General features: G+C 36.2%; 4 protein-coding genes and 1 long non-coding RNA gene across 22 annotated transcripts in view; 2 read left to right on the forward strand and 3 right to left on the reverse strand.

The window, feature by feature from the left end:
- LOC110378530 (ornithine aminotransferase, mitochondrial) overlaps positions 1–519 on the forward strand; it is a 93,544-nt gene extending 93,025 nt beyond the window's left edge. For all 3 annotated transcript variants that reach the window (XM_064043640.1, XM_021337833.3, XM_064043639.1), the window contains one exon: positions 125–519. In XM_064043640.1, the coding sequence (XP_063899710.1) occupies positions 125–291 (167 nt within the window). In that variant the 3' untranslated portion in view covers positions 292–519. The remainder of the gene's footprint in view (positions 1–124) is intronic.
- LOC110378531 (trans-1,2-dihydrobenzene-1,2-diol dehydrogenase) lies at positions 516–5,971 on the reverse strand. Of its 2 annotated transcripts, XM_021337834.3 has the most exons (7): positions 5,711–5,971; positions 5,331–5,381; positions 3,819–4,026; positions 2,571–2,862; positions 2,066–2,312; positions 1,347–1,497; positions 516–909 (listed from the first exon to the last, which is right to left on the reverse strand). In XM_021337834.3, the coding sequence occupies exons 2-7, from the start codon at positions 5,343–5,345 to the stop codon at positions 803–805; spliced, it is 1,020 nt and encodes a 339-aa protein (XP_021193509.2). In that variant the 5' UTR covers positions 5,346–5,381; positions 5,711–5,971; the 3' UTR covers positions 516–802. The 2 variants fall into 2 exon arrangements, with proteins under 2 accessions (XP_021193509.2, XP_021193510.1); XM_021337835.3 differs by lacking the exons at positions 5,331–5,381; positions 5,711–5,971 and adding an exon at positions 4,323–4,564.
- Positions 5,972–6,354: 383 nt separating this feature from the next.
- LOC135119224 (uncharacterized) lies at positions 6,355–7,547 on the reverse strand. Its single transcript, XR_010278059.1, has 2 exons — positions 7,139–7,547; positions 6,355–6,699 (listed from the first exon to the last, which is right to left on the reverse strand). It is a non-coding gene; the product is annotated as an uncharacterized LOC135119224 (long non-coding RNA).
- A 667-nt stretch (positions 7,548–8,214) lies between these two features.
- On the forward strand, positions 8,215–10,642 carry LOC110378542 (FAST kinase domain-containing protein 3, mitochondrial). Its single transcript, XM_021337851.3, has one exon. The coding sequence runs from the start codon at positions 8,334–8,336 to the stop codon at positions 10,287–10,289; it is 1,956 nt and encodes a 651-aa protein (XP_021193526.3). The 5' UTR covers positions 8,215–8,333; the 3' UTR covers positions 10,290–10,642.
- Positions 10,643–10,999: 357 nt separating this feature from the next.
- Kcc (kazachoc) overlaps positions 11,000–24,787 on the reverse strand; it is a 466,160-nt gene continuing 452,372 nt past the window's right edge. For 13 of the 15 annotated variants that reach the window (XM_049836553.2, XM_049836552.2, XM_064043647.1 and 10 more), the window contains 17 exons: positions 23,635–23,870; positions 22,856–23,009; positions 22,279–22,465; positions 21,875–22,031; positions 21,300–21,512; positions 20,869–21,048; positions 20,672–20,791; positions 20,295–20,488; positions 19,751–19,919; positions 19,143–19,335; positions 18,533–18,748; positions 18,247–18,354; positions 18,048–18,098; positions 17,093–17,233; positions 15,916–16,079; positions 15,393–15,532; positions 11,000–15,023 (listed from right to left, as the gene is read on the reverse strand). In XM_049836553.2, coding sequence (XP_049692510.2) covers positions 14,932–15,023; positions 15,393–15,532; positions 15,916–16,079; positions 17,093–17,233; positions 18,048–18,098; positions 18,247–18,354; positions 18,533–18,748; positions 19,143–19,335; positions 19,751–19,919; positions 20,295–20,488; positions 20,672–20,791; positions 20,869–21,048; positions 21,300–21,512; positions 21,875–22,031; positions 22,279–22,465; positions 22,856–23,009; positions 23,635–23,870 — 2,715 coding nt within the window. In that variant the 3' untranslated portion in view covers positions 11,000–14,931. The remainder of the gene's footprint in view (positions 15,024–15,392; positions 15,533–15,915; positions 16,080–17,092; positions 17,234–18,047; positions 18,099–18,246; positions 18,355–18,532; positions 18,749–19,142; positions 19,336–19,750; positions 19,920–20,294; positions 20,489–20,671; positions 20,792–20,868; positions 21,049–21,299; positions 21,513–21,874; positions 22,032–22,278; positions 22,466–22,855; positions 23,010–23,634; positions 23,871–24,787) is intronic. The other 2 variants (XM_049836557.2, XM_049836556.2) reach the window with 2 other exon arrangements.

The raw sequence follows: 24,787 nt of genomic DNA on the forward strand, positions 1-24,787 counted from the left end.
CTTTTTTACCTTGCAAGAACATCACTGATTTTAGTTTAAATGTAACCGTTATACCCAAAATATGTTGATGACACCGATTTAAATTTCTCGGGCAATGAAAACTTATAAACTTTTGCGATTCCAGGCATCCCAGCGTACAACGTATGTCTACGGCTACGTGACGCTGGTCTGCTGACCAAGACAACCCACGGACAAACCATCAGGCTGGCCCCACCACTCGTCATCACCGAGCAACAAATCCGCGAGGGTGCCAACATCATTCGCCAGGTGCTTGACAGCTATGACAAATAAACGCACTGCCTTCAACCTCTGCCTCGCAATATGGACGACGTCCATGCCTCAACAGGCCACCCTTGAAATTTCTCCACATCTTGAAACTATTTAGACATCCTCCCCAAACAAGGGAAGAACGTTTCAAGAGATATCTTTAGGAATTTAAGTCTTTATTGAAATTATATCGAGATTATATAATAAGCAATTAACCAAAATTGTACTGTTTAAATAAAACGAGGAAATGAATTTGTGCGGTATATATTTTTTATATTAACATTTAACAACCATCTCACAACATACTAATAATCACAGTTAGTTGAGGTAAATACTGTACTTTAAGTAACTTTCATAAACATGTATGAGCCGAATAAAGGTAAAATATCACAACGCATAGCTCTTTTGTTCCACTGGCACTTAGCATTACAATATAATATAATTAAAGCAAATCTCTTTATGTATATGTTATATTTAAGTATTATGTAAACTTGGACTGGCTAACATTTAAGGTAATGGCATTCGTTTTGTTCCCTCAATTTAGTTCAGCTTCTAAGACACCCACTTGAGCGCGCATAGTGTCAGTCAATTTAGCTAATAGAACAGATTCATCCAAACTCATTTTGGGACTTTCCAGCAAGCCTGTAATAAACCAGCATGATATAAATTATCATAAAATACACGTGAAGGAGAAAATCATAACGATAGCATTGTTTAAACAGTGCGCAAAATCATATAATTGATGGACAAAGAAAACAAAACGCAGTAAATTACCATTTTTAAGACGAAAAGTGGTGTGACGTTGAAGTAACAGAGATTTGCGTACTTATTTGCACATCTATATTGAGTTAATGACTACTTACAAACAGCACTAAGTCTGAAAGATCGTGCCATTTGTGTTTGAAGAAGGTAAACATGCGACTTGTTATTTTAAAATGAAAAAAGATGATATTGCGAGCGGAAATGTTTTCAAAATAAAGCAGTATGTGATGTTACAGATGTTTTTGATTTCTTTGCCTGCGAACTGTTAAGAGCTGCAATAATATTTATGTTAAGTGCGTAAGATACACCATGCATACCTTTGCTGATACAATCCCAGCATTCTTGTATCTCGTAACTGAGTCCCGCACTATTATGGAAATGGAACTTGTATTTGCCTTTGGGTAAACTCCACTCTGTGTTGTTAGCAGCTGATATTTGTAGCACGGTGGGACACCAGAAATAGTCCAACTGTGAACATAAACAATTATCGAGATTTGCATTGGACTGATAATTGAAATGTTGACTTAGTTGAGTGCAAATGCACTACCTAGGTGCTTGAAATATTTTTGAGAAAAAGTCACCTATCCCATATATTTAGATTTTCCTATTATTTTTTTCCTTATTTTGGAGCTAATTAGTAATTTTTAAATATATTTTGGTCAGTAGTGTACCTAAGTAGTATTTGCATAAATCAATAGTGCAACGGTTTATGACGTCACATATTTTCCGATTTAGGATTATCTGATAAACGTGGCGTAATCTGAAGTAGGCGATATGATAAAAGGACATGCAAGTCTGTTTTGTTTTGACAATATCACGGTCAAGACTGTAATAAAAAAAAATGTTTTCCCGGGAGAACAATTTCGCATCCCATCAGAAAGAAATCTATCTCCACGTCCAACATCTGGATCGGATCAGCCGTTTTGCCGAGAAAGCTTACCTAACCAAATTAGAACCGCCTTTTACTACGTATAAAATTATGATTTATGCATGCATTGCTGGGAACATGTAGTAAGACAATAGAATATGAGCTTACAGCAATAGCTCCTTTGGTGCCAACGATCTCCGCCTTATTGGGCATATTGGCCCTCGTATGTGCCGACAATGTAGCGGTACGGCCATCTTTGTATTTGAGCGCGCAAGAAATGGACTCGTCCACTCCAGCTTTGCTCAAATGTCCTGTGCATACGATGTCGGTTGGTGGCTCCTTGTATATGAATTGCACTAGTTGCAACATGTAAACACCCAGATCTAGTACTGCACCGCCGCCCAAATCTTTCATTCTGAAATTGGTCATCGATTACAGAATCGAATTGGTGTAAATCGATACTCGATATCGTTCGTATTACAGATTGATCCTCGAGAACGGATGTTGAGTTGCGATATAGAATTTTTGTGTAATCTTTATTGAGTAGGTAGTTCAGTTTCTGTAATACGAACGTTAGTGTCACCATTATAAAATAAGCGTTTTTATAATAGAAGCATGATGATGATGGGGTAAGCGTTATTATATAGGCAGTGAATGACAATAAATATCTTACAAGTTCCTCTCAATGTCGTTAATTTCGACCCCAAACTGTATGCTGATGTGATAGATGTCCCCAAGCCCGCCAGAAGATATGTGCTGATCCAAAGCGTCGTAAGCAGGGAAGAACCGCGACCACATTCCTTCAAGGAGGAAGAGTTTCTGTTCGCGCGCCAGGTCCACCAGCGATTTAGTTTGTTTGTAAGTCATGCCCATAGGCTTCTCGCATAGCACGTGTTTACCATTCTCTAACATTAATTTAGTTATTTCGTAATGCTGCAAATTGAGAACACTCACGAATACAATGTCTGGAAACAAGAAAAATATTTCCGATAAGTCGAAGGCTGGTGTAGTTGTGTGACAACGGCGTTGCATGCCGTATCGTGTTAGTGTGGCACCTTGAAGTACAACCTCGTGTTAAAAATGAAACGACACGACAATTTCTACTATTAAGTTGTTACACATATTGTAAGTTTATAGGAAATCGTGCAATGTCACACGGAAGTAATGTGCGTGAGCGTTTGTGCATTGAGTCCTGTTGGTAATCTAGAAAGTATGTTTCAAGCTGAATCTTGATGTTTATGTGTTTGATAGAGGTGCAAAACATTTTTTTTTGTAAATTGACCTTAGGTACAACAATCACTACTTAATTATTTTTAACAAATGGCTACAAACTTCTAATACTTAGACCAAACGTTTCCTTGACTACACGACTTCTATTGAAATACTCGTACATTTACAGTCAAAGAAAAATAAGCGACTCTTTTAAATATCGACAGGCGGATAATTTAGTCTTTTGTTTTAGTATATTTAAAAGCCACGTTTAGCAAAATATTTAGTTTAAATATATTGTCAGTGAAGATTACTGACTTGACCATGAATTTGGTCATCAATTTTATTTTGATTACTAACCTTATGAAATATCGCTATGGTTGCAAATCTAAGTTTAAAGATGCGCTTATATGGGGTATGATAGTTATGAGATTATGAATTGAAACCTAAGGTAGAACCTTCAGGTTTCGAAGATGTCTTGGATGTAAGTACCTAGTTGCAGGTCTAGTAAAGTTTTTACAAAACATGATAGGAAAATATTACGAGATCTTAAGCAAATCAGACGGGTTAGTAGAGGCTATTGGCAAATTGTCCTCCAACGCAGTGTAATGTTAAGGGGAAGTGTCAAAGTCATTCAAGTGTAATGATTCGAGCTCGTTATCTTTTGTTTGTGTTGACTGATCCTCGTCTAAACAATAGGACGTTTTGTTACCTATAGAGTCATCACGCGCGAGTGACTCGTAGCCTTCATAAGCTGTGTTGATTTTGTGGAGCGTGGCCAATCTGTGGACACGTTCTATATCTTTGCCGGCCACGGCGACGACCTTGTGCTGATCAGCCGGCAGCGTCCCCAGCGCGGTCAAGAAGTCGTGAGCTATCATACCCACGCCGGCTACCCCCCATTTCAGTTGTAAACCCATCTGGAAAAATACACATGTCCTTAAGTATTTTGTAAACAAAGTTGACGTACTGTTGAGTGATGAGGAGTTTATTTTGAAGTGGCGAAAATCACGAAAGATTTTATTTTGATAAGATATTATCGATGTTGAATGGTATGACGAAAGCATGAGATTAGGGCATCGTTTCAAACATTATTTTGGATGACTTAGTCCTATCGATTTTTTTGCAACGACGTAGATTAATTTCTGTGATAGCAAGCAAATTGCAAAATTATGTAATTGATACTTTATATCGACAGGAAACTTGAGCTACTTACTTGCGGTCAAATGCGGTGATTGAGACGGTAATAAAATTAATTTATAATACAAATGTCTACGTTCTCCCGTAATATGATCGGCGACAATTTGATAGTGATATGTGGGTGAAACACAACTTTTGCCTATTCCATCAAATTACTTTGTAATTCAATACTATTGAACAGAACACACGTCAATACCGCATGGGACACAAACTGGTAAAGAGAAGTAACAAAAAATGTTTTCATAGAGGTAGGCAAACATAACATTGCATTAGGTATTCTTATCTTTTAAGATAATCACGTAAAAAGGTACACATTGTAGCTATCGCGCCTTGCTGACAATGTTCTGTGATTTGTCCTCACTTGGAAATATATAACAACTAGGCAGAACACTCAGGCCTCTTAAATATGTGTTAATTGAACTGAGTATAGAGTCAGCAGAGGTGTATGTATGTATGTGTAGACATGTCCACATGTGTCCATTGGTCAACTAGGTTGATTGGCTGTTTGTTAGTGTTACATGAGGCAGGGGAACATACCTATGATCATAGCCAATAATGTTTATTTATGTTCATGAGCTCTAACAAGAGCTCTAATTAATGCATAATTGTCTCGCATTCTATACAAAGTTTTTTAAATGGATGAGTTTCTAGATACTGTTTAATAATTTGCTATGAATTTGCAGCAATTCAATTATAGTCAATTATAAAAATATATTCCCGTGCCTATTATGTGTTTAGCAAAGAGAATGTTGGGAGAGAAGTCAGGATATGAATAATTGTGGTCTTTTGGCACTGGTATTTTAACTCTTATGCTAACATTAACTTATTATTTTTGATAATCATTTCTGCAAAATGTAGAAATAATGCAAAAATGTGAACGCTGTCGATACAAAAGTATGTACCATGGCATGCATCATCATGTTAATGAAAATGGATATTAATGCAGAAATAATAGGTATGTTAATCAAGTGGTTTGATTGGTATTTAATGACAATATAATAACATCTACATCTATAATACTCACCACTTGATCAGGCATTGTAACTTTTTTGTATATTCCTCAGTTATGCACCACCTACAAAATAAAATAATGAAGAATTATTATAACATCACATTGGGATTTTATTTGAATAAAAAATTCAAATGATGTGGTAAACCGGCCCTTTGATAGGGAAGAGTTGAAAATTAAATATTATATTATTTGAAAAAGAAGGAGCTTTTTCCTGTTCTTTCTTTTGTAGTGGAAATAGGATTGAATTCCTTCTCATTAAATGTATTCATAAAAGATAAGAGTTACGTATTTTTTAAATGAGCGAAATTTTTTTAAAGCTTTATTTCACGAAGATGTACGTTTATCTTAAAAATAACAATTAAATCATCGAACAACATAACAATCGAACTTACCGAAAAATATATCAGCTGACTCGACGAGTTCAAAATTTATCACCGTAAGATTATTTTGTCCGGGTTTTCTAACCTAACTTCCTTTCACTAGAGTATAAATATTAATGTATTATATTTAAAATACCTTTAGTGTTACATAATTATTGTCCTATCTTATCAAAATTAAACGAATACACAAAAAACGTAGAGGAGAAACACAATAGGATACAAACGGCACAAGACTCAAGAATGAACTAAATGAATGAGCATTGATTGTGCTGTCACAATGAATGAAAACGCATGTTGCATGATCATTGACATATAACTATAGGGACAGGAAATGTCACGAAAAAAACGTGCACACCTACTGTCAGTCTGCAGTAGTAACTAAAATGGCGCCATTACTAGGACAACCCTAGTAATGGCGCCATTTTAGTTACATTTTAGTAACCCAACCGCTACCGGATTCAACAAATATCGATATTGTATTCTAGTTAGAAGTATGTACGAGTCTTACTGGGTGCATAAAAATAACCGAGTATAAATAACCTCTTCGTCATAGAACTAACTATCACATTAACTTCACTGATACTAATAGGTAACCTCAACAACATCAACCAAATGGGAGGAGTCATTTCAGTAGGGTGATACCTTTGAAAAAAAAAAACAGGCAAAGTAATTATTTATTATTTCAAATAGCCCTATGAAAGTTCTTTCACGACAGACTAGTTGCAGGGTGCCAAAGATTCGGTCCTATGAAGAAGAATCCGCAAGAAACGCCATAAGGAGATACTCTCTTAAAAAAAATACAATAATTTAAAATCGTTTTCAAGCTATTCATGAGAAAGTTATATAATGCAAATGGAGCTAATTATGTATTAATCGATTGTACAAAACAATTTTAGTGATAAGAAAAAAATATTTATACAATTCGAAACCTATATTCGGTAACTAAGTTCTGAAGCAAATATTGCAACTTGCATTCCGATTTGCTCGTCTGTGCGGAAGCACTGCCGTGCCGTGCCGTGGTCGCCGTAGAAGCATCATGTGAAAATAAAAAGGCAAAACATATTATTTTCAATAAAATATGTCTTTAAAATCCTGAATTTAATAATACGCCTTTTTAATCAAAATGTTTTTAACTGATGTTTTGTTGAAAATAATACACAACTCTGAGGGCTCAGTGTCTTAGGGACAGTAAGTTCTCATGTTAAAATTTGTAAAAGCAGACTTATTAAGTGCATATTATATCGATACTATTATGACAACTGCACAGCACTATGCCAATATAACATGTTATTGTAAACAACATTTATTTCTAAATATAGGTTTTTATACAGAAATAAACCAAAATATAAGTACTTTCACCATCAATTCATGTTCCCGTAACATATTTTTTATAAAATGTGAATTATTTTATGTAGTTTCTAGCAAAAATAGGTTCCTAACCTGTGTAAAGACAATCCAGCTTGATTTTGGTGCTTCCTAGCACCACACTTCACAATACAACACATAGGCATATTCGTTGATTATTTCACTATTGAAATAGTAAAGTCTTAAAAGTAAACACGAGTGATATTCTATAAAATAGCAAAAATAAGTCACGAAGAGCACCTATTTGACAGCACAACTACCATGACATATATGGCCAGATATGGCACGCACCTACAAACAGGAGGATTTCAAAAGTAAATGTCACCATTTTACGCAATCACAAAAATATTGTTGTCCCTGTTTTCAAATACACTTATCTGCTTAGAAAGAGTGAGACAGAACTATGTTGCATAGTTTGTTTCATATTTATATAACTATAGATACGTCAATATCAAAACGGCGTCTCCTTATAATTCTAAGCTCGATGTGCATGATTCTTTCATCTATGAATGAAAAAAAAAAAAACTTCAACTGCATTCTCATTCTGACATTCTGACTATAACGAACGAAATTGTATTTATTTTTTTGGAATCTATTTCTACAATGTACACACTATACATATATACAAACTTAAACTACTTATCTTTATACAAAACTAAAAATAAAATACTATATACAAAATATATATAAATATATATAGACTATAACTGACTGTGAAATTGTTAATGTTGCCCGTACAACGGTCGAGAAACGTCCTAAAAGAAATTATTTTCTCTATCTTTCGTCATAAGCTGTCGATGCATTTTTATGTCAGACAATAAAAAATACTGTTTTCATAATCTTGAAAAAGACCTAACTTTTAATCTTTTAACAACAAGGTGTCTAGGTATGTATGCTTGCGTTACGAGTGAATTTTTCAGCAAACTACAAATGTTCATTTAGATAGAGTTGAAAAAAGCATTTTCGGGATAGAGAAATACTGTGCTTTGCCCCGACTTACTGTCCTGAGCGGGTTCGGCTGGTGCACCCTAAGATCCAACGCCTCCGATGGTCTTCTGATTGCCCCGCAATCCTTTAAGCCGGCACTGCACATCACATCTTGAAGATTACCTTCCAGACCTCACTTGGATCTGTACCGAGTCATTCATTCGTTCTCTCCATTCGTGTCACTGACTGAATGTCACATTCAATGTCATAGTTGTCAAAGATGTGATCGCAAAAGTTTTGCTTTGTTTTTATTTATTTGTGCTTATTTGTTTATGTTTTCGACATGTCATTGGTTTTGAGAAGAACGTATTTAAAAGCCAAAAACAATATCCTGTCTTCCAGCAATGGAAATATTTCGTTATCTGGTTCATTACTTACATTTACGCCACGAACGTTCAGTGACGACAAATCTGGCAATAATCCACAATTCAGCAGTAGCACAATATTAATAGAAAATGGATTTAATGTTCAAGAACTTCCCGTAGCTATCAAGAGGTTGAGAGATCTCTCAGACATCGAAGAGAAGCCAAACGAAGAACAAACAGCAAGTGCGCATGACTCACTGAGCTATCAGCTGATCCAAGAGGAATTCAAACAATGCTTGGATCTCCGGGAAGTATTCTCTTTGCTTTCTAAATGTACAAAAATAACGCCAAATATTGCATTGGGTGCCATTGAACGAATTTATGACATTGAAAAAAATCCAGAGTCATTAATTATTGATTCCAGAAGAATGCACATTAACTTAGCTAAAGGTGCAATATTAGACAAACTTCTCAGAGTGGTTATGAAAACTGAAGACACTCGTACTATATTAGCTATATTAAACACAGCTTCTTCCTTTATGGAACCTTACAAATATAAATTTCATGATGAGCTACTTCTCAGAGTAATTGACAACAAGTTGACCATTGAGCAAATATGCGAGTTTATAACATTTTTAATAAAAAATAAGGATGATGGAAAGTATTCAGAGACTATTGATAAACTGTGGGTTGGCTTTGTGGCAAAAGAAAATGAAATAGATGAATCTAATATTGTACAAGTGTTTCGTATCCTGCATGGCTTGAAAGTGAGCAAGAGAATTATTTTGACACTACTGGAGCAAAAGCTATGTGACTTGTGGTATAAAGTCAAACCACCTGTTATGCAAGACATATTGACCTCTTTTGTGCAAGAGAAATATTTATCGGTACAATCATTTGGTGCTGTTGGCAGTTGGCTGTATGCCAATATACATGCCTTAGATGAAGATTCAATGCTAGATATTATTTCTAAACTAACAAGGCTGAAATATACTGATAACCAAATTGAGAAAGCTGTTGAAAAATACATGAAATTTAAAGGTGAAAAGATTGAGAGCTATGTTCTCATTGTTGGTATTTTAAACTTTTGTATGCAATTCCAAATTTACAATGAACAGATTTTAAATTCATGCAGTCAATACTTCATGCGTAACTGGCACATAGTGCCTCCCAGTTTTCTCAGATCATTTATATATCCATATGGTTATCTGCACTTTGATCCTGAAAATAGTTTGGCCTTCTGGACTGCTGTAGATAAAGTATTAAATGAAAGATTTGATAAAATTAGTTGTAATGATCTTAGTTCAATATTATTGTCATTAATTTATTTAGGTAAATATCCTTCTACATTAGTATCCAGAATGCTAAGCCCGGAGTACCTGACAAAAGTGAAAAACCCTGATATGTTACAAAGATTTTATTTAATTGATACTGCAATGACACTTGAATATGAGAAGTACTCTGGTCCTTTGTTGCCAAAAAATCAGTGGTCAAAACCTATTTCCCAAGATTATAGAGTAAAAAATATTTTGGAAAAAATAATGGACACTCTGGTGAATATAGCAGGAGGTCAAGATAAATTATCTGTTTCTGTGTCAATACCATACTTACCTTCTGATGAGACATACCTGTTGGATGTTATGTTACACTCTGTTGGTCTAGGCAGCAAAACATTTAACTGGAAATCCAAAACTGAGCGAAATGAAAATATTGCTATCTTAATTCATTTGCCTGATCACTACTGTTCTGATAATGAACATTTAATTGGTCCACAAGTCATGAAAAAAACACATTTAAAAATTTTAGGAATGAAAGTTGTGAGCCTTAAATATTCTTTACTTAGTCAATTTTATACATCATACAATAAAAATGGGTTGAGAGAATATTTGATTGAAAGCATCAAAAATGCAGAACAATGCATGACAGTCAATTAGAAACAAGTGAATGTTAAATACCAATATTGGTAGTGATATCTTTGCAGTGTTCATGAATATATTATGTTAATAAATATTTGAAAAATAAGGCCTATAATAAGGACTAAACAAATTATTTTTCTAGTCTTAAGGTTAAAGGCCTAATCATTTAGTTTGTAGAATTGGGGAAGTGCATTGAGTTACACCATGTGTCATGTTCCATAAAACATTTCAGGAGTTTTACCATAAAAAGATTTTAAAGCATTAGGAAAAATATAATTATTTATTTAACCATTTTAGGGAATAATAAATACGTTTTTTAACTTTGTAACTGTAAATGTCGAATAATAAATAAATTATTTTATTCAGTAAAATGGTTTTATTTAATCTAGTTTCTTAGGAGCAATATTCCTTGCGTTAGCGATTACGGCGCGTCTCGAGAGATCGAACACGAAGGTTTTTTAAATTGGTCCCGTAGTTCCGGAGAAAATCAGCAAACTCTTGGCTTTAATACTTTTAATATATTAGTTTATAATAAAAGTATTTATAAATAACTCAGCGTCAAAAAGTTTTTCGCTGTTTAAAAAACCGCTTTATAAGTTACTGCGATTTGGGGGCTCTACAGCTTAGCAGTAGGTCTGGATGGAAAATTCGCGATTTAAGAGCGTATAACGCTCTTAATAAACGAATAAACGCTAAATGAATAAACGTTATTCAATAAAACGAAGCAATCTTTTTTATTATTTATTTTATTATACTCGTAACATCTTTTCTTATAATTACTCACTGACTAACTCTCTAGAATTATTATTTGAATATTTTAATAATTTCTTAAACAACTTTTACACTTCGAAATATTTTTTCTATGAAAAACTCGTTCCAGATCAAAATACATAATATTTATAAGTTAAATAGCATACCGCCCAGCGATCACTATCTATATACTTTCGTTATTGCTCAATATCTTGAGATGTAGCATGATGTAGGCTAACTTTGTCGCTTTCTATTTCCAACACCAAGAATAGTTTTCAAATAGATTTGTTTCAATAATAGACAATCTAGTTACATTTCTGGCTGTTAGACATAGGCTTTATAAAATACAATTTTCAAAATATCTTCAAAGTAGAGACAGCCTTGTTAGTTACATTTTCATTATGTATTTTGTGATTTGTAATAAGATAGTTACAGATTACAAATCGTGAGGCAAAACTTTACGAGTCGTACTCAAGTCGGGAATGGGAATGAGACTTCAGGGATTTGTAAGGTTACGCGGATTAAGGTGCATCTACACATCAGTGAAATCACAGATAGAATATGGCGTTGAACGTTCATCCACGTTATCTCCCATTGTAATTCATATAGCCAGAAATGACTACACTATAATTTTATAGCCATAATGGTGTATCACAGCAACTCTAGCTTGAATATTAAATTGTAAAGAATGTGTTTACGCTGACTCACAGCCTAAAATCTAAAATAGGTAATTTTATAGTTTTATATCAATAATTACTTGATACTTGTCAAGTCCAATCGCCAAGCGCGTTCACCAGCGTATTCAATCATACCTGTGGCTGACGATACGTTGGCGACTGTACAATTATTTAATAATATTTAATGATTTTATTTTAGTAAAGCTAAAATGTAACGACTGAAATTACGAACACGATTTTAAATCTATTCCGAGAAGGTTCACTATGTATGTGCATGTTGTTGAATTACAACTATGTTGGTAAACGTGATATTTCTAACACATAATGTATCTCCGAAAGCTATTTATTATAAGTATTACACACATTACTGATACTTCACTGAGACATGATTTTGTAGTTACTCTAATAATGTAAGTCGGATGACCTACTCTAAATATTTGCCACCTTGTCATTTACTCACTGAAATAATGATGTTTGGCACATTATGTATGACGTTATTGTGGGCATCAAACATTAACTAGTGTCCTACTTAATAATTGGAACTATCTACAATGTTGTTATCGAGAAGGTAACATTGAAGTAAGTAGGTGTGGAGCGCCGGCCCCTGTTGGGGATTCAAGAAATACCTATATGTATGCCCAGGCTTACTGTCTTTTTGCAAGACGCCCAACGTTTGTGATGCGTTGTGTACATCTTTACATTATTAATTATTTTGGAATGCTTATTGAGCCTTTAATACAATCATCAATTTTGTAAAATAAAAATACATTAAAATACAATCATATGTTCTTACAGAACACAAATTATGTTGTTATAATTTACCAATTTCACAAATTCGACTTAGATAGTAATAATACCTACTAGGTATATAATTTTAAATTTAAATAATTTCGATATATAATTCAATATAAATCCATTTTTTAAATAAATTATCGTCCATTACCTATTAATAGGCATAAATATCATGTAGATATATTTTTTCTATGTGAAAGGAAGATATGTGATCACTATTTCATTTGACCTGTGTATTACCTATCACTACGTGATAGAGAACACAAATACAAAATTAAAATGAGCGATGTATTATCACCATAGTTGTCAAATGTTGAAATATATATGTATATATTAATATAAGTAATTTAGAATGATTTATACTTAATCTTATTAAGTGATTTAATTTTGTTATAATATCGCTATGCTTCAATGATAGACAGAGGGATGGCCGCGGCTACGTGTCTGGTTGCTAGGCGACCGAATGGTCAGGGCTTGCACTCAGGCAGTTCATAGACGGTTAGTCGACAGTCGAATTCATAGAATAACTAACATCTACGTACTTAATTTATTATTATGGCATCTACAACCATGACAGAAAGGAATACTTAAATGCCTTCGAATTTATTCCTACTTTGTTCGTAACGCGGAGGGGCGCGAACATTACATGATGTTACTTGTATTTGTGAGTACGAGTTATGAAAAGGTTAAACTATTTTTTATTTGAGGAAATCTTAAAAATATCAACTCTTGTACAAAATTCGAGTTGATGCTATCGTAAAATCTTAGGACATTATTTTAGGTAATAATTGATAATTTTAAAAATAACAGTTACAGTTCGAAATGAACGTTAAAGGAATGCTATCCGATGGTAAACTCCTTATGTCGATTACTTTGTGAAAGAAAGGCAATACAGTCATCTAACTATTTCGTCTACAAAGTGTTGTAGTAATGTTTATAACTGTAAAACGTTTACAATTTTCATAAACGACGTTATTATTACCGAGTAGATGGTAGCTCACTTATGGACTAGGATATTTTACAACACCGATTCCTATTTGGCAGTTATCTAACACTCTTTATACGAATAAGAAATAGTTCCTTAACTAATGTGGTGTAACGGTAAATGAAAAATTGACAAGTTTTCTTCATACGTAGTTTTATACGCGGAGATGGCTTCTATGCTCGTAAATAGTTTACTTACAGATGGTATTTGGAAGTTAATATATTCACGCCAAAGCATTTTTTTTAGGTGAACGAAATCCAGTTATTTTGAATTTTTGATTGGAAATTGTTCCTTGTTGTTGTACGGGTGGGTTCTTAGTTTTCATGCTTTTGTAGTAACACGCTCTTTGTAAGCAGGTGACAATCATCGTACAATTTGTATTGCTTTTGAAAATTTGGTTTGAAATTATCAGAGTTTGTTTAAAGTATAGCACGAGCAAGTTAAGGCAACTCGTTAAATAGAATAGCAAATATGAAAACGCGGCTGATGGCTGGCTACTACTGCATAGTCCGGATGTAATTACCGCTACCACTTAAGTTAAACTAAAACAATAAAAACTTTATTCAAACGATCACAGTAAGAAATCATCTACCTACGCGAATGTGCGCAATAAGTTTTCAAGTTATTCACTAAGTTAATTATTACGACGGGGATCGCATTTAACTATTAAATCTTCACGCTAATACTAAATTACGAATAGTTAATAGTTACCTAGGTATCCCTCCGAGCGCGGTCTAGTTGCTGCTCGATCTACTCACCATAAAAACTCGAGGGTTCGCCTTGTTGACCACTAATGACTTCATGGCTTTTTGGTATAACGAATTGTGTATGTATTAGATTGATCTAATATCAAAAAGTGACTAGAAATGACTTCAAATGAAAAGTAGTCGAAATCTACCCAGTTAGCGTAAAGTTCGGATCGTTTATAACTTCCAGCGTCAGTCCCACGGTATGTTTTAAGTTGAGCAGATGTAAAAACCTTAGAACAGAATAATATTTACAAAATATTATTTTTGTATAGTTAAAAATCTTTATGGTTAAAGTATATACTCTTACAAAGTATATCTACGTCGTGTTAACAACCATAGAAAATAAAAATATGTATAAAAATGATACAAATTAACATCTAAGAGCTAACGCTTTCGCAATAAAATAAAACTATATGGCATGTCGGTAAACAAGAGACCACTCGGGTGCTTAAAGTAATTCTTAGCTAATCTATTCAATAACAAAACAACGAACTTAGAGCTAACGTCCGACAGATAAGGCTCCTCATTAGATACATATCATATCCATAAATATCTATACAACAGTGAATAAATTTCAAAACAACGTCACTCTAAACAGCAAATTCAACAAAACGTATCGTAGAATTAAGCTAACATTTACAAGTAAAACGGATGCCGAATACAAGATCGTAAGAAAATACTAGGAATATGAGTGAAGCGGTCACAGCTCACGAGTAGATGGTGATGACCTCGCGTCCGCCGCCGCGCACCATCAGCACCTTCTCCAGCCCCTCCGTCAGCACCTCCAGGAACTCCATGTCTGCAGAACACGTCACATGTCACTTATGGGAAATTCTAACGTAGCGTTTGGCATGTCTGCTGACCATATCACAGGTAAACTACAGGAACTAACAAATGTTCGTAGCGTTTGGCTACGGCACACAGATCGTAGTGCAATAATAATTTGTTATAGTAGCATTTTGCTACGAGAGATCACACGTAGGTGTACCCGAAGCGACGCGGGATAAGCGCATCCGGCCGTGCTTTCGCTGTGGCGGCATATTGGTCTGACAAAGTGTAGTCGTCGCACTATAAGACATGTCATCGACATGAAAGAAGAAAGAAAAGAATGGGCATCTTTTATCAGGGTACGGGAAGAACTTCTAACGTATAAAAGTATGGGTCTTACAATTGGACTCCCGGTCGATGTTGGTGTCCCGGGGCGGGCCGGGCAGGTTGAGGATGACGAGCTGCGCGTCGTGCGAGCGCGACACGATCACCTCGTTCAGCTTCACCGCCGTGTGCATGCGCCGCACCGTGCCCTCGTCACTGTATATACGTCACGTTTTGTATATTCGCCTTATTTAAAGTCAAGTTTTTAAATATTTTTTAATTATAAACTGTATTTTTTTGAACAAAACCAACTTTAAGATTTAACGCAGGTTTTATACATATACAATTAAATTTAAAAAATGTAGGTAAGCTCGGGGGTGATAAAGACGGCTCTATAAACTACCTTATTAATATGTACTATATAAATTATCACAATCTTTTTTTTAGAATTGAATCCGCCACTGAATGAACATTGCTTGGTTGAAAGTATTAGAAACATAGACGTACAAATGTATGTTCTTCGCTTTAAAACGACTTTTAGATTATCGTAATCACCCCGTAATTCGTGAATAGTTATTAGAATATCATGTGGTACTCACGGCGTGATGTCTGCGAGGTTGGGCTTGGGCTTGGCGAGGTCCCCGTTGGCGGCGTCCTTGTGCTTGTCGTCGGGCGGCGGGCTGGCGTCCTCGCACTGCGACCGTTCATCGGGCGAGTCCCACATTGAATCGATTATGTGCAACAAACTACTTCGAAAGTCGTCCTATTCATCCCCAATTCGTCGTATTCCATTTTCAAATTTGAATTTTGAATCGCGATTCGTTTGTTTGAGTTGCACATGACGGATTCAAGGCGAATGAAACACGGGATGTCATATATTATTTTAATTGTTAAACGATAACTCACTACTGACATTCAAACATCAAACCTCTTAGCTAATGTGGACAACGAAACAAACTAAAGTGAACAAATTAACGTGAATGAACTCATCGCAAACATATGACCACCGTGTGTAAATTCGCTAGGACTCATTGGTGATATACATGAAGGTGGGGTATGAGATGACAAACTTAAAATAATATCAAATAAATAATGACAGAATATGGTTAGCAGTGCATATCACACTGGCTTTTATGACTACCACACTATTGAGCTGATCGTAGCCTGATCGTGTTACATTTTGCAAATATTACCAGGGATATACCAAAACAACGTATTGGTAGACCGGTCTCATAGAACAGGATGAGACAATTCTAAACAGAATTCAGTGAGGTCTATCCTGAATTCCATAGATCTATGTAACAAGATAAGGCTACTGATATAACTGGTCTTGAATCTGTCAACGAGATTGTAGTTCAAGACGAGTTCTAAAAAAAAAATCTTAAGAAAACAAAAACCAATGTGCGGCCTAAAACCTTTTGGGATAATTTATGTGGATTCGATGAAATTGTTAATGGACATGTTTTTTTATTAAATTATAAAGGGATCATGAATAGTGTAGCTGAGAAAAAGAAGCTTGTTTATGTTAATGCATTCATCAATTTAAATATAGTCGGAATCTTTAAGAAAGGGGACTTTACGATCTCAATTTAGTAGTAAAAATTAGATTAGACTATTATCGATCTCTCATGGCGTGGCAAAAGTTCGTCAATGTGGAGTTATTTTCTCATCTCCATTGAACTCAGTCTCAATAATATCAAAACTTCCATGGACTCATTCAAGGGGATTCATAATCTAAGTGCAATTAAACTTAGTACGTGTAAGTAGTATAGTCACCTTGTCATCTTTATCTTTATCATCAGTGTCGGCTAGAGGTGGTGATGGCGCGTCGGTCGGAGCTTCGTCTCCGGGCTCCGCGAACCGAACCTTGCTGGCTGTCTTCACGTCCGCGTGGTGATGGTCAACAATAGCTTGAACCTGTATTAAAAGGTTGGTTTAAGTCTTGTGGATTTCAAGGATTTGTGTATGCAGGAGGTTGATCAAGAATTTAGGGAGGTAATGATACTCCTTCATGCTATAAGTGAAGAAAGAAATGAAGAGTTCTTTGTTAACGAAAGGTTTGTTTAAGTACAGTTATGAGAGTATATAAAAATGTTTAAATTACAAACAATTAATTAGAATATTTTTAAATTCTGCATAAAATACAAAGTTGGAAGGTTGTGAGTTGGCGATTATTAGAGTTATATGATGGAATATATAAAACATTGAATGAAAGATGAAGAGGATTGCATGAAATGTTCTAATAGGTAAACATCAATCTATAGACACCCAGAGTAAAAGTATGAAGTCAAATGAATTACGTTATAAGGAATATTGTGCAGATAGTGATTAAGAATAGAGCAAGGGGATTAGTGTAGAGTGAAATATAGTGTGTAAATACTATAAGGTTAATGAAGAAAATGATCTAAAACATCAAAAGCAATATTCAGAAGAAGTAAGCCAAATTCACTTATCTGAATTGGTGGAAATGAGGTGAAGACAGAAATGTATATCTTGATGATGGAGTGAACGTGGAAATCTTAGCCACAAATAGGACAACATTTAATCTAATATACACCAAGAATTCATTAAAGCTAAAAGTAAACTCATCTACACATTGCTTGGATCAAAATAACAGCAGAAATTAGTGTAGACTTCAAAATGCGGGATTTTTGGAAATCAACGAATAGCTAACAAAATGTTTTTAAAGAAAATAAGTGGACTCGAATCAGGGTTAAGGTATCCACTTTACCAAAGGTAACTTCTCCTCAGCGTTTTCACGATAATCCACGAAATTTTGCATCTGTATATAGGCGACAGACAAACATGTTAGTTCTAGGTCAGAGTAGAGTTATTAGTACATATAGGAAGCTTTGTACAGACATATTGAACATTGAAATTGTGAACACTTCAATATATTTCATTATGATTAATGTATGTTTAGTACTGACCATGCCCATGGTTTCCTTCTTGTTCAGCCGCAGTTCGCGCAGCATCTGGTTGCGTTGTTCCATCATCAGGGTTCGCTCGTAAGTGTAGGCAGAGATATCGCTGTCCGTCTGAAATAAATTTATTTTATGTCAATATTCTGGTCATCTAGATTCTATCTAGACCATGATAAAGTAGATCTTATTTGATATCTCCTATAAAAAGTGATTCCAAAAACTAAATTAGAACATATAGATTGTTAAAGATTTGATCCTATTCCAGACCTAAATGACCTGTTCCAAAACTAACCATTTCCACGACTTCAACTTCAGCTTCAAGCCGGAGCTGGTACAGGAACATCTTGAGGTCCTTCTTCATCTGTATGGAGTTGTCTTCCATTTGCGCGACGGTGAAGATGCGCATCTTGCAGTTCTTCCAGGTGCGGTGCTGCTTCAGCAGGAACGGCAGCAGCATCAGCATGCCGCCGTCGTGCACGATCCACCAGATGTCGATGTTGCCGGATACCTGGAATGAGCGGATTAGTGGGGTTTACTATAAAAGTGCTCTTGATTATCAGTAAAGGCGTGTCTATTAACCCTTTTATAAATTGCCATGTTCTGTCCAGTTAGCTTGAACAATAGAAGACATGGCGTGAGATGTAATGTAGACTTTTCATACTTGTCTTTTGGTATACAATATTTATGTAGGTAATGCTTATAGTGTAAGTACACGAGAAAGGCATGTTACGATTCCTGAATCCTCCCCTGGGAGGCCAGCCTGAGTAGACTAAAAGTATCAATTTATTGATGGGATTTCTTCTTTTTTTTTTCTTTTGGATATATATTATGATTTCTATACCATGTCGTGCTCGAATATAGATAGTCATTCCTGTAACGGCAGTTATAAAACCGTGTATTACCTTCTCAGTAGAATCAGGGAAGAAATTAATTCCCTTAGGCACGAGCATGGCCATCCTCGCGGCAGCCACCGCCCGCACGGTGTGCAGGAAGTGCTGCCAGCGCGGCGCCGACCGCTCCGCCTGGCGCCAGCCGTACGGCCAGCCTACTATCACCGTGTTGGGCTTTAGACCACCCAGACCTGTGGTTTGGACCCTGGAAAGTGTTGTGGGGAATTAGATATGCCTTTTACTGCAAGTAATTTGTAATTTATTGTTGGCTTGTTAGTGAGTAAATAATAAAATGGAGATATTGAGCATAGATGGTGATGGTATTGTCACTGATTAGTGATTTACATATTAAGTGTTTTACAATCTACGGTAGCCAGTAGAGTGTACGTAAGCTGTTGGAAAATTTATTTAGTTAGGATCGCCAACGAAAATGTTACATTGGTACTTGTATTGGTAACAGGTTTCCATTTCCGTTTTTCTGTCTGATGATGTTTTGACCCTGATGAATTTCCTTTCAAACTTGTTCTTCAAAAAGGTTCAATATGGGAAACTATCAGCGAGCCAGTCAGTAACGATGACTCTTACATTTGACAATAAAATAAAGTAAATGTAATTCTTACAAATGGCTAAGTCCTTCAGCGATGTCGGGCGAGACGAGCACATCCACGAAGCCCTTGACCTTCTCCTCGTCCATGACCTTGCGCAGGTTCTGTCGCGCGGACGACGCGTCGCCGGCGCGGCGCGGGAAGTCGCCGCCCAGCACCGACACGCATACCGTCAGACCCTTGCCTGAACGAAATGGAGTTAATATTAGATCTACCGATCTACATAATACCGTATACAAAATATACATGAATATCGTTAATTTATGTGTTCAAAAAAATAATTAAATCAAAATCTAAATTCGTTTATTCAAACTTGGCTGCAAAACAGCACTTTTCGAATGTCTGAAATTTACAAAAGACAGCCCCCAAAACCCCTCGCCAAAAAAAATAATAATTAAAACCTTATGAGAGGGAATAAAAGAGAGTCCGCGATTCTTTTGTTGACTTGTCTGATAGAAGTACCTAAAGAATATTAAAACAACAGTTTGCTACAAACTCCAAAATAAAAATAAAAATATTGTGTGTATGAAAATACTTGTGTAGATAAAAAGCAACTCACCAGCTTTCAGTTGACTGGCAAAGGCAAGCATCTTCCTATAAGTAGGCATCAGTTCATTGTTCAGCTTGGCGAGCACCAGTACTTGTGGGCGCCAGTTCTTGGTGTGAGGCGGTCCTTGTTCAAGACGCAGCAGAGAATAACGCGCCGCGGATAGAGCCAGACCTCGTAGGCCGTCACCCCATTCCTTCTCCGCTCTGGAAGTTGTCATTTCATTTAAGAACTACTGCTTTTAAGTTTAATTAATCTTTTGCTTAAACCAAAAAACCTTTTAAATAACGGGCGGGACTTTGTAGCTAAAAACTGCCAACATTAGAAAAATAAAACGTACAAATGAGTTCCTTTGAAAGTTACAAGATTCACTTCAAAGATCAACTTACCCGCGATATTCAATGTACTTGTAGATGAGACCAGCCATACCCATCGCGATGAGAGCGTAGAACCATGACGTCATGAACATAATCGAGATACACAGCGTCAGACCGGCCAAAGACAGCGACCTGGAACCATGCAAAGATATAACTTACAACCATGGAAATACGATTGCAAATGGAATAGCTAAGGAAGGTAATCTTACCAGTGGTAGTACTTGAAACGAGGTCTCCAGTTGGGAGTCTTGAGGAGTGTCTGAAGAGCGCAGGCGAGGTTCACGAAGCCGTAACACATGAGGAAGAACATGGAGAGTAAGGGAGCGAGGATGTCGACGTTGCCCAGGAGAATACCGCACTGGCAGATCACCATTGTTAGCAGCAGGGCCCTGGGAATCAACAGATAAAATAATTGTAGGTATCTATGTGTTGGCTAGCGATAAAAAGCACATAATACATCATGAAGATTAAAAATTGTAACAAAAGGGCTCAAAGCTGGATTGTTCTCTGTAATGAGTACGATAATGACATTTGCTTAACATTCACTTTTCTGTGAAGTTTTAATGTACAAGTTATTGTTACGTCTCCTCTAAGGAATATCTTTAGAACTGTTTATATAATAATTTAGTTTATATCGTACCTTGTTGGTTCACCCCGGCTTGAGGAAACGGCGAAAGGCGCCAAGAACGGAATGATCTCATCCTTGGCAATGGCCTGCAGTAATCGTGGGGCTCCGGTGAGGGACTGGAGCCCAGCTCCCAGGGTCGACAGGAACGACCCGATCAGGATCACCCACTGGTTCGGCCACGCCATGTTCGCTACTACTAGCTTACCACCGATAGATTGACCGAACCTAAAAAGATGGGAGATAGTTTTAGGATTTGATATTAAAGATGCTTGGGAGCATTGTCATTTGACAATATAGGTGCCAAAGATTTTGGGCTTGATGCATCGTGTTTCTATTTCAGTTGTCAAGATTTAAGGTACTGCCTGAATCTGCTTTGCAGATATTGTGTAAATTGGATTAAATTAAAGATTAAATATGGAGTTTCTTGCCGGTTCTTCTCCATGAGACCAACTCTTTGGAACCGTGCACCTAACTTTGACGTTTCGAAAGAGCTTTCATAGGCCTATTTGAAATAAAAAAATTTGAGTTTGAGTTTTGAGTTTGAATTCTTTAGGTTTAGGTGTCCTAGGGTCCTTGGTAATACTTACTTGTCTCTTAACAGTAGGTTATCAACGGTGCCAGCAAACAGTAGTACGCAGGACAGATACACGGTGGAAGTCGTCAGGATAGCGCAGATGGTACCAATAGGAATGCTCTTCTGAGCGTCCGCGAGGTCACCGGAACGATTGGAACCAGCCATTATACCTACGAAAAAGATAATGTTAATTTGGTACGAATATTTGGGAGTTTCAAAATGGATACAGATATAGAACTATACACAGAAAATTAGGCAATGGTGCTTTTTTTTATATTGACGTTATAAAATATTTTATATGAGATAAGATTTAAGGGTCAAATTCGAATGAAAAGTTAATAGCTGGGTTGCGGCTTTGTCTATTAGTCATTAGCCAAAACAAACTGCTGATCTTAAAAATTCTTGAAGATATCTTACCAGTGACCGAAGGGAAGAATATTCCGATGAGAATAGTGAAGGTGGTAGTGAGGTCGGCATACACTTGGTTGTAGGTGGGTCTCTCCATTTGTTCGATATCATCGGGCTCCTTGCCGTACGCAATGTACTGGCCCAGTTGGAGGAACGAGTCTTGTAGGTTGTCGAAGAATACTCCGCTTTTCAATCCCTAGAAGATAACAACCACATTCTATAAGGGTACATTAATGAACATATTTTCGTATACTGAAAGCAAATATTTAGAAATACTATAAACGCGAAAGTTTGAGGATGTATGGATGTTTCACCCATTTCCCGCAAAAAAATAGGTAGGTACAGTATAGGATTCGATAAGATTTGATTTGATAGATTTTGATAAAACTTGGCAGTAATATAGCCTATACATCAGAATAAATATAGGCTACTTTTTATCCATGTTAAAGAATAGAGTGTTTTTCGGGACCGTGGGTGAAAGCTAGTAGCTTCATAAAATCGTGATCAGTAGGCTCTTCGTAAAGTAGTAGTTAGTTCTAGTAATCAAGAAGGTAGAAAAGCAATCTTGACAAAGTATTCTGCTTACCTTAATACCCTGTACGACAGACACATCATGTGCCAGATAGTAAGGGTCGCAGGTATTGTTGGGGCAGAAGAGCTGATGCAACGGCGCTCCGATCTCCTTCGTGCAGTTATTGATGTTAATGTCTTTTAGCAGGCGCTTGCCTAACACGCACATCCTGGAATACGTTCAACTTGGTTTAAACCAGAATATTTAAAAGAAAATTATGCAGCATATTTAAGATTGAGGTTAATTAGTTGACCTAAAATATTCAAGGAAACATAGGTATGTAGTTCCTGTAGAAATTGGTGCTAAAAGATCTTACGACACTACTGTCTTTGCGTAGTTTTGGCTCAGTACTAATATTGTGTTATCCAGATGACATAACTTCAAGATTAATGGTCCAGGCCTAAGCATACTTTAACTAACTTTTCGAGCTACAGACATAAAAGCAGGCTGATGTTATCTCTGAAATACAGCATCTCGTGTGAGCCATTACGCGGCTTAATGACTCATGCGACTATCTCAGTCACGGCTTAACCCCTTACCCTGAGTGTTAATGTTCGGGACCGATGTTTCTGTACTCAATTGCCAAAATTTCCTCGTTATGGCCAAGCATTAATTTGTTTTTCAGTGGCAATTGACATTGTTAAGGATTTACGTTTTATTGGTGTTTTGTTTAACGTTCCATATTCGTAAAAAAGTATATGATAATTGCCCAATTAATGTCAATGATCAATTAGACCCCTCAAAATTTAATGGAACTTAAGCTACTCCCTAAAAAGATGATTTGAAATACTCACTGCAACTTATCGTTTCCATTGAAGTTGACAAAGATACCGACGTACACCGCAGTGATGGAGAGGATGACACAAGCTAAGGCAACGGTGGCGAACTTGTTCACAAACTTGACACCCACGAACACCACCATGCCCATGATGAGAAGTAGCCCGGTGCCGTACACGCGGAAGTTGTTGTACATCGCCTCGGGGTCTTTCGTGAAGTCCCCGAAGATCGACATCCACGGCGCCATGTACGTCTGTCAAGGAAATTGAGATTCAATTTTAATGGTGTGGAAATAAGAGATGACGGCTGACACAAAAGTATGGAAGAAGAAAACAATCGGCCTAAATAAAAATTGGGATAAGGGGAAGAGGATGATGATGAATGTGGAAATTGTAGTTATGTTAAGCTGGGTGCTGACTTAAGTGATGAGGTGTGATATACATGTTATATGGCGCGCATTTATGGGATCCAGTACGTACTGTCATGTAGAAAACAGCGAGCAACGAGTCGCTTGACACGTATTAAGTATCAGTCAGTACCTAGCTTAAGGTTTCGTTGCAATAAAACATCCCTGCTGGCAAAGGATTAGTAAAGCTTAGTGCTTGCAGAGTAAAGTATGATCAACACACGACGGACAAGATTTTTAATTGCACGAACAAAGTACCCCAATAAAGGATAGCTTCCATTACATGGATACTTCTCTGGACTGGACTTTACTGGACTGTTCTAATGATGTTCTTTAAAACGTTTGCGGACTTATCTTACAAACTGACTGAGTAAATTTAGCGAGACAGTTCTAGACTTCGATTGTTTGACCGCTATGTGTTTCTGTCTATCTGTGTATACATATGTATCTATGGGACCGTAGCTCTAAAACACATAAGCCTCGTATTTTATATGTAATTGTTTAAAAATCTAATGTTCGTTTTATTCTTCAGCCGATATTGTAATAATTGTTGTTCGCTAATGGTCCAGGAGTGGGAGCCATTAACCGCAAGTAGAACACAATTCATATGCGCGACCTTAATCATTCAGAAGTAATTAGCAGCCTGATGAATATTGAAATCTGTTTCTGAACCAAATTGCTTAATTAAGGCTCAGAACATTAAAGTTCTTTAGGATTTATATTTTTTAAATGCTTCGAATAAGCCTAAAATGAGAGTAACGCTT

Source organism: Helicoverpa armigera, chromosome 3 (assembly GCF_030705265.1).
Source record: "Helicoverpa armigera isolate CAAS_96S chromosome 3, ASM3070526v1, whole genome shotgun sequence".
NCBI classification, from domain to species: Eukaryota; Metazoa; Arthropoda; class Insecta; order Lepidoptera; family Noctuidae; genus Helicoverpa; species Helicoverpa armigera.

Bases quoted from the DNA above. Each gene is read 5' to 3' on its own strand.
- LOC110378531 (XM_021337834.3), bottom strand. The intron at 2,863-3,818 runs GTAACAAAACGT...TCTTGTTTCCAG, and splicing joins CGCGCGTGATGACTCTATAG to ACATTGTATTCGTGAGTGTT. The intron at 910-1,346 runs GTATGCATGGTG...GGTTTATTACAG, and splicing joins CTGGGATTGTATCAGCAAAG to GCTTGCTGGAAAGTCCCAAA.
- LOC110378542 (XM_021337851.3), top strand. From the start codon at position 8,334: ATGTCATTGGTTTTGAGAAGAACGTATTTAAAAGCCAAAAACAATATC.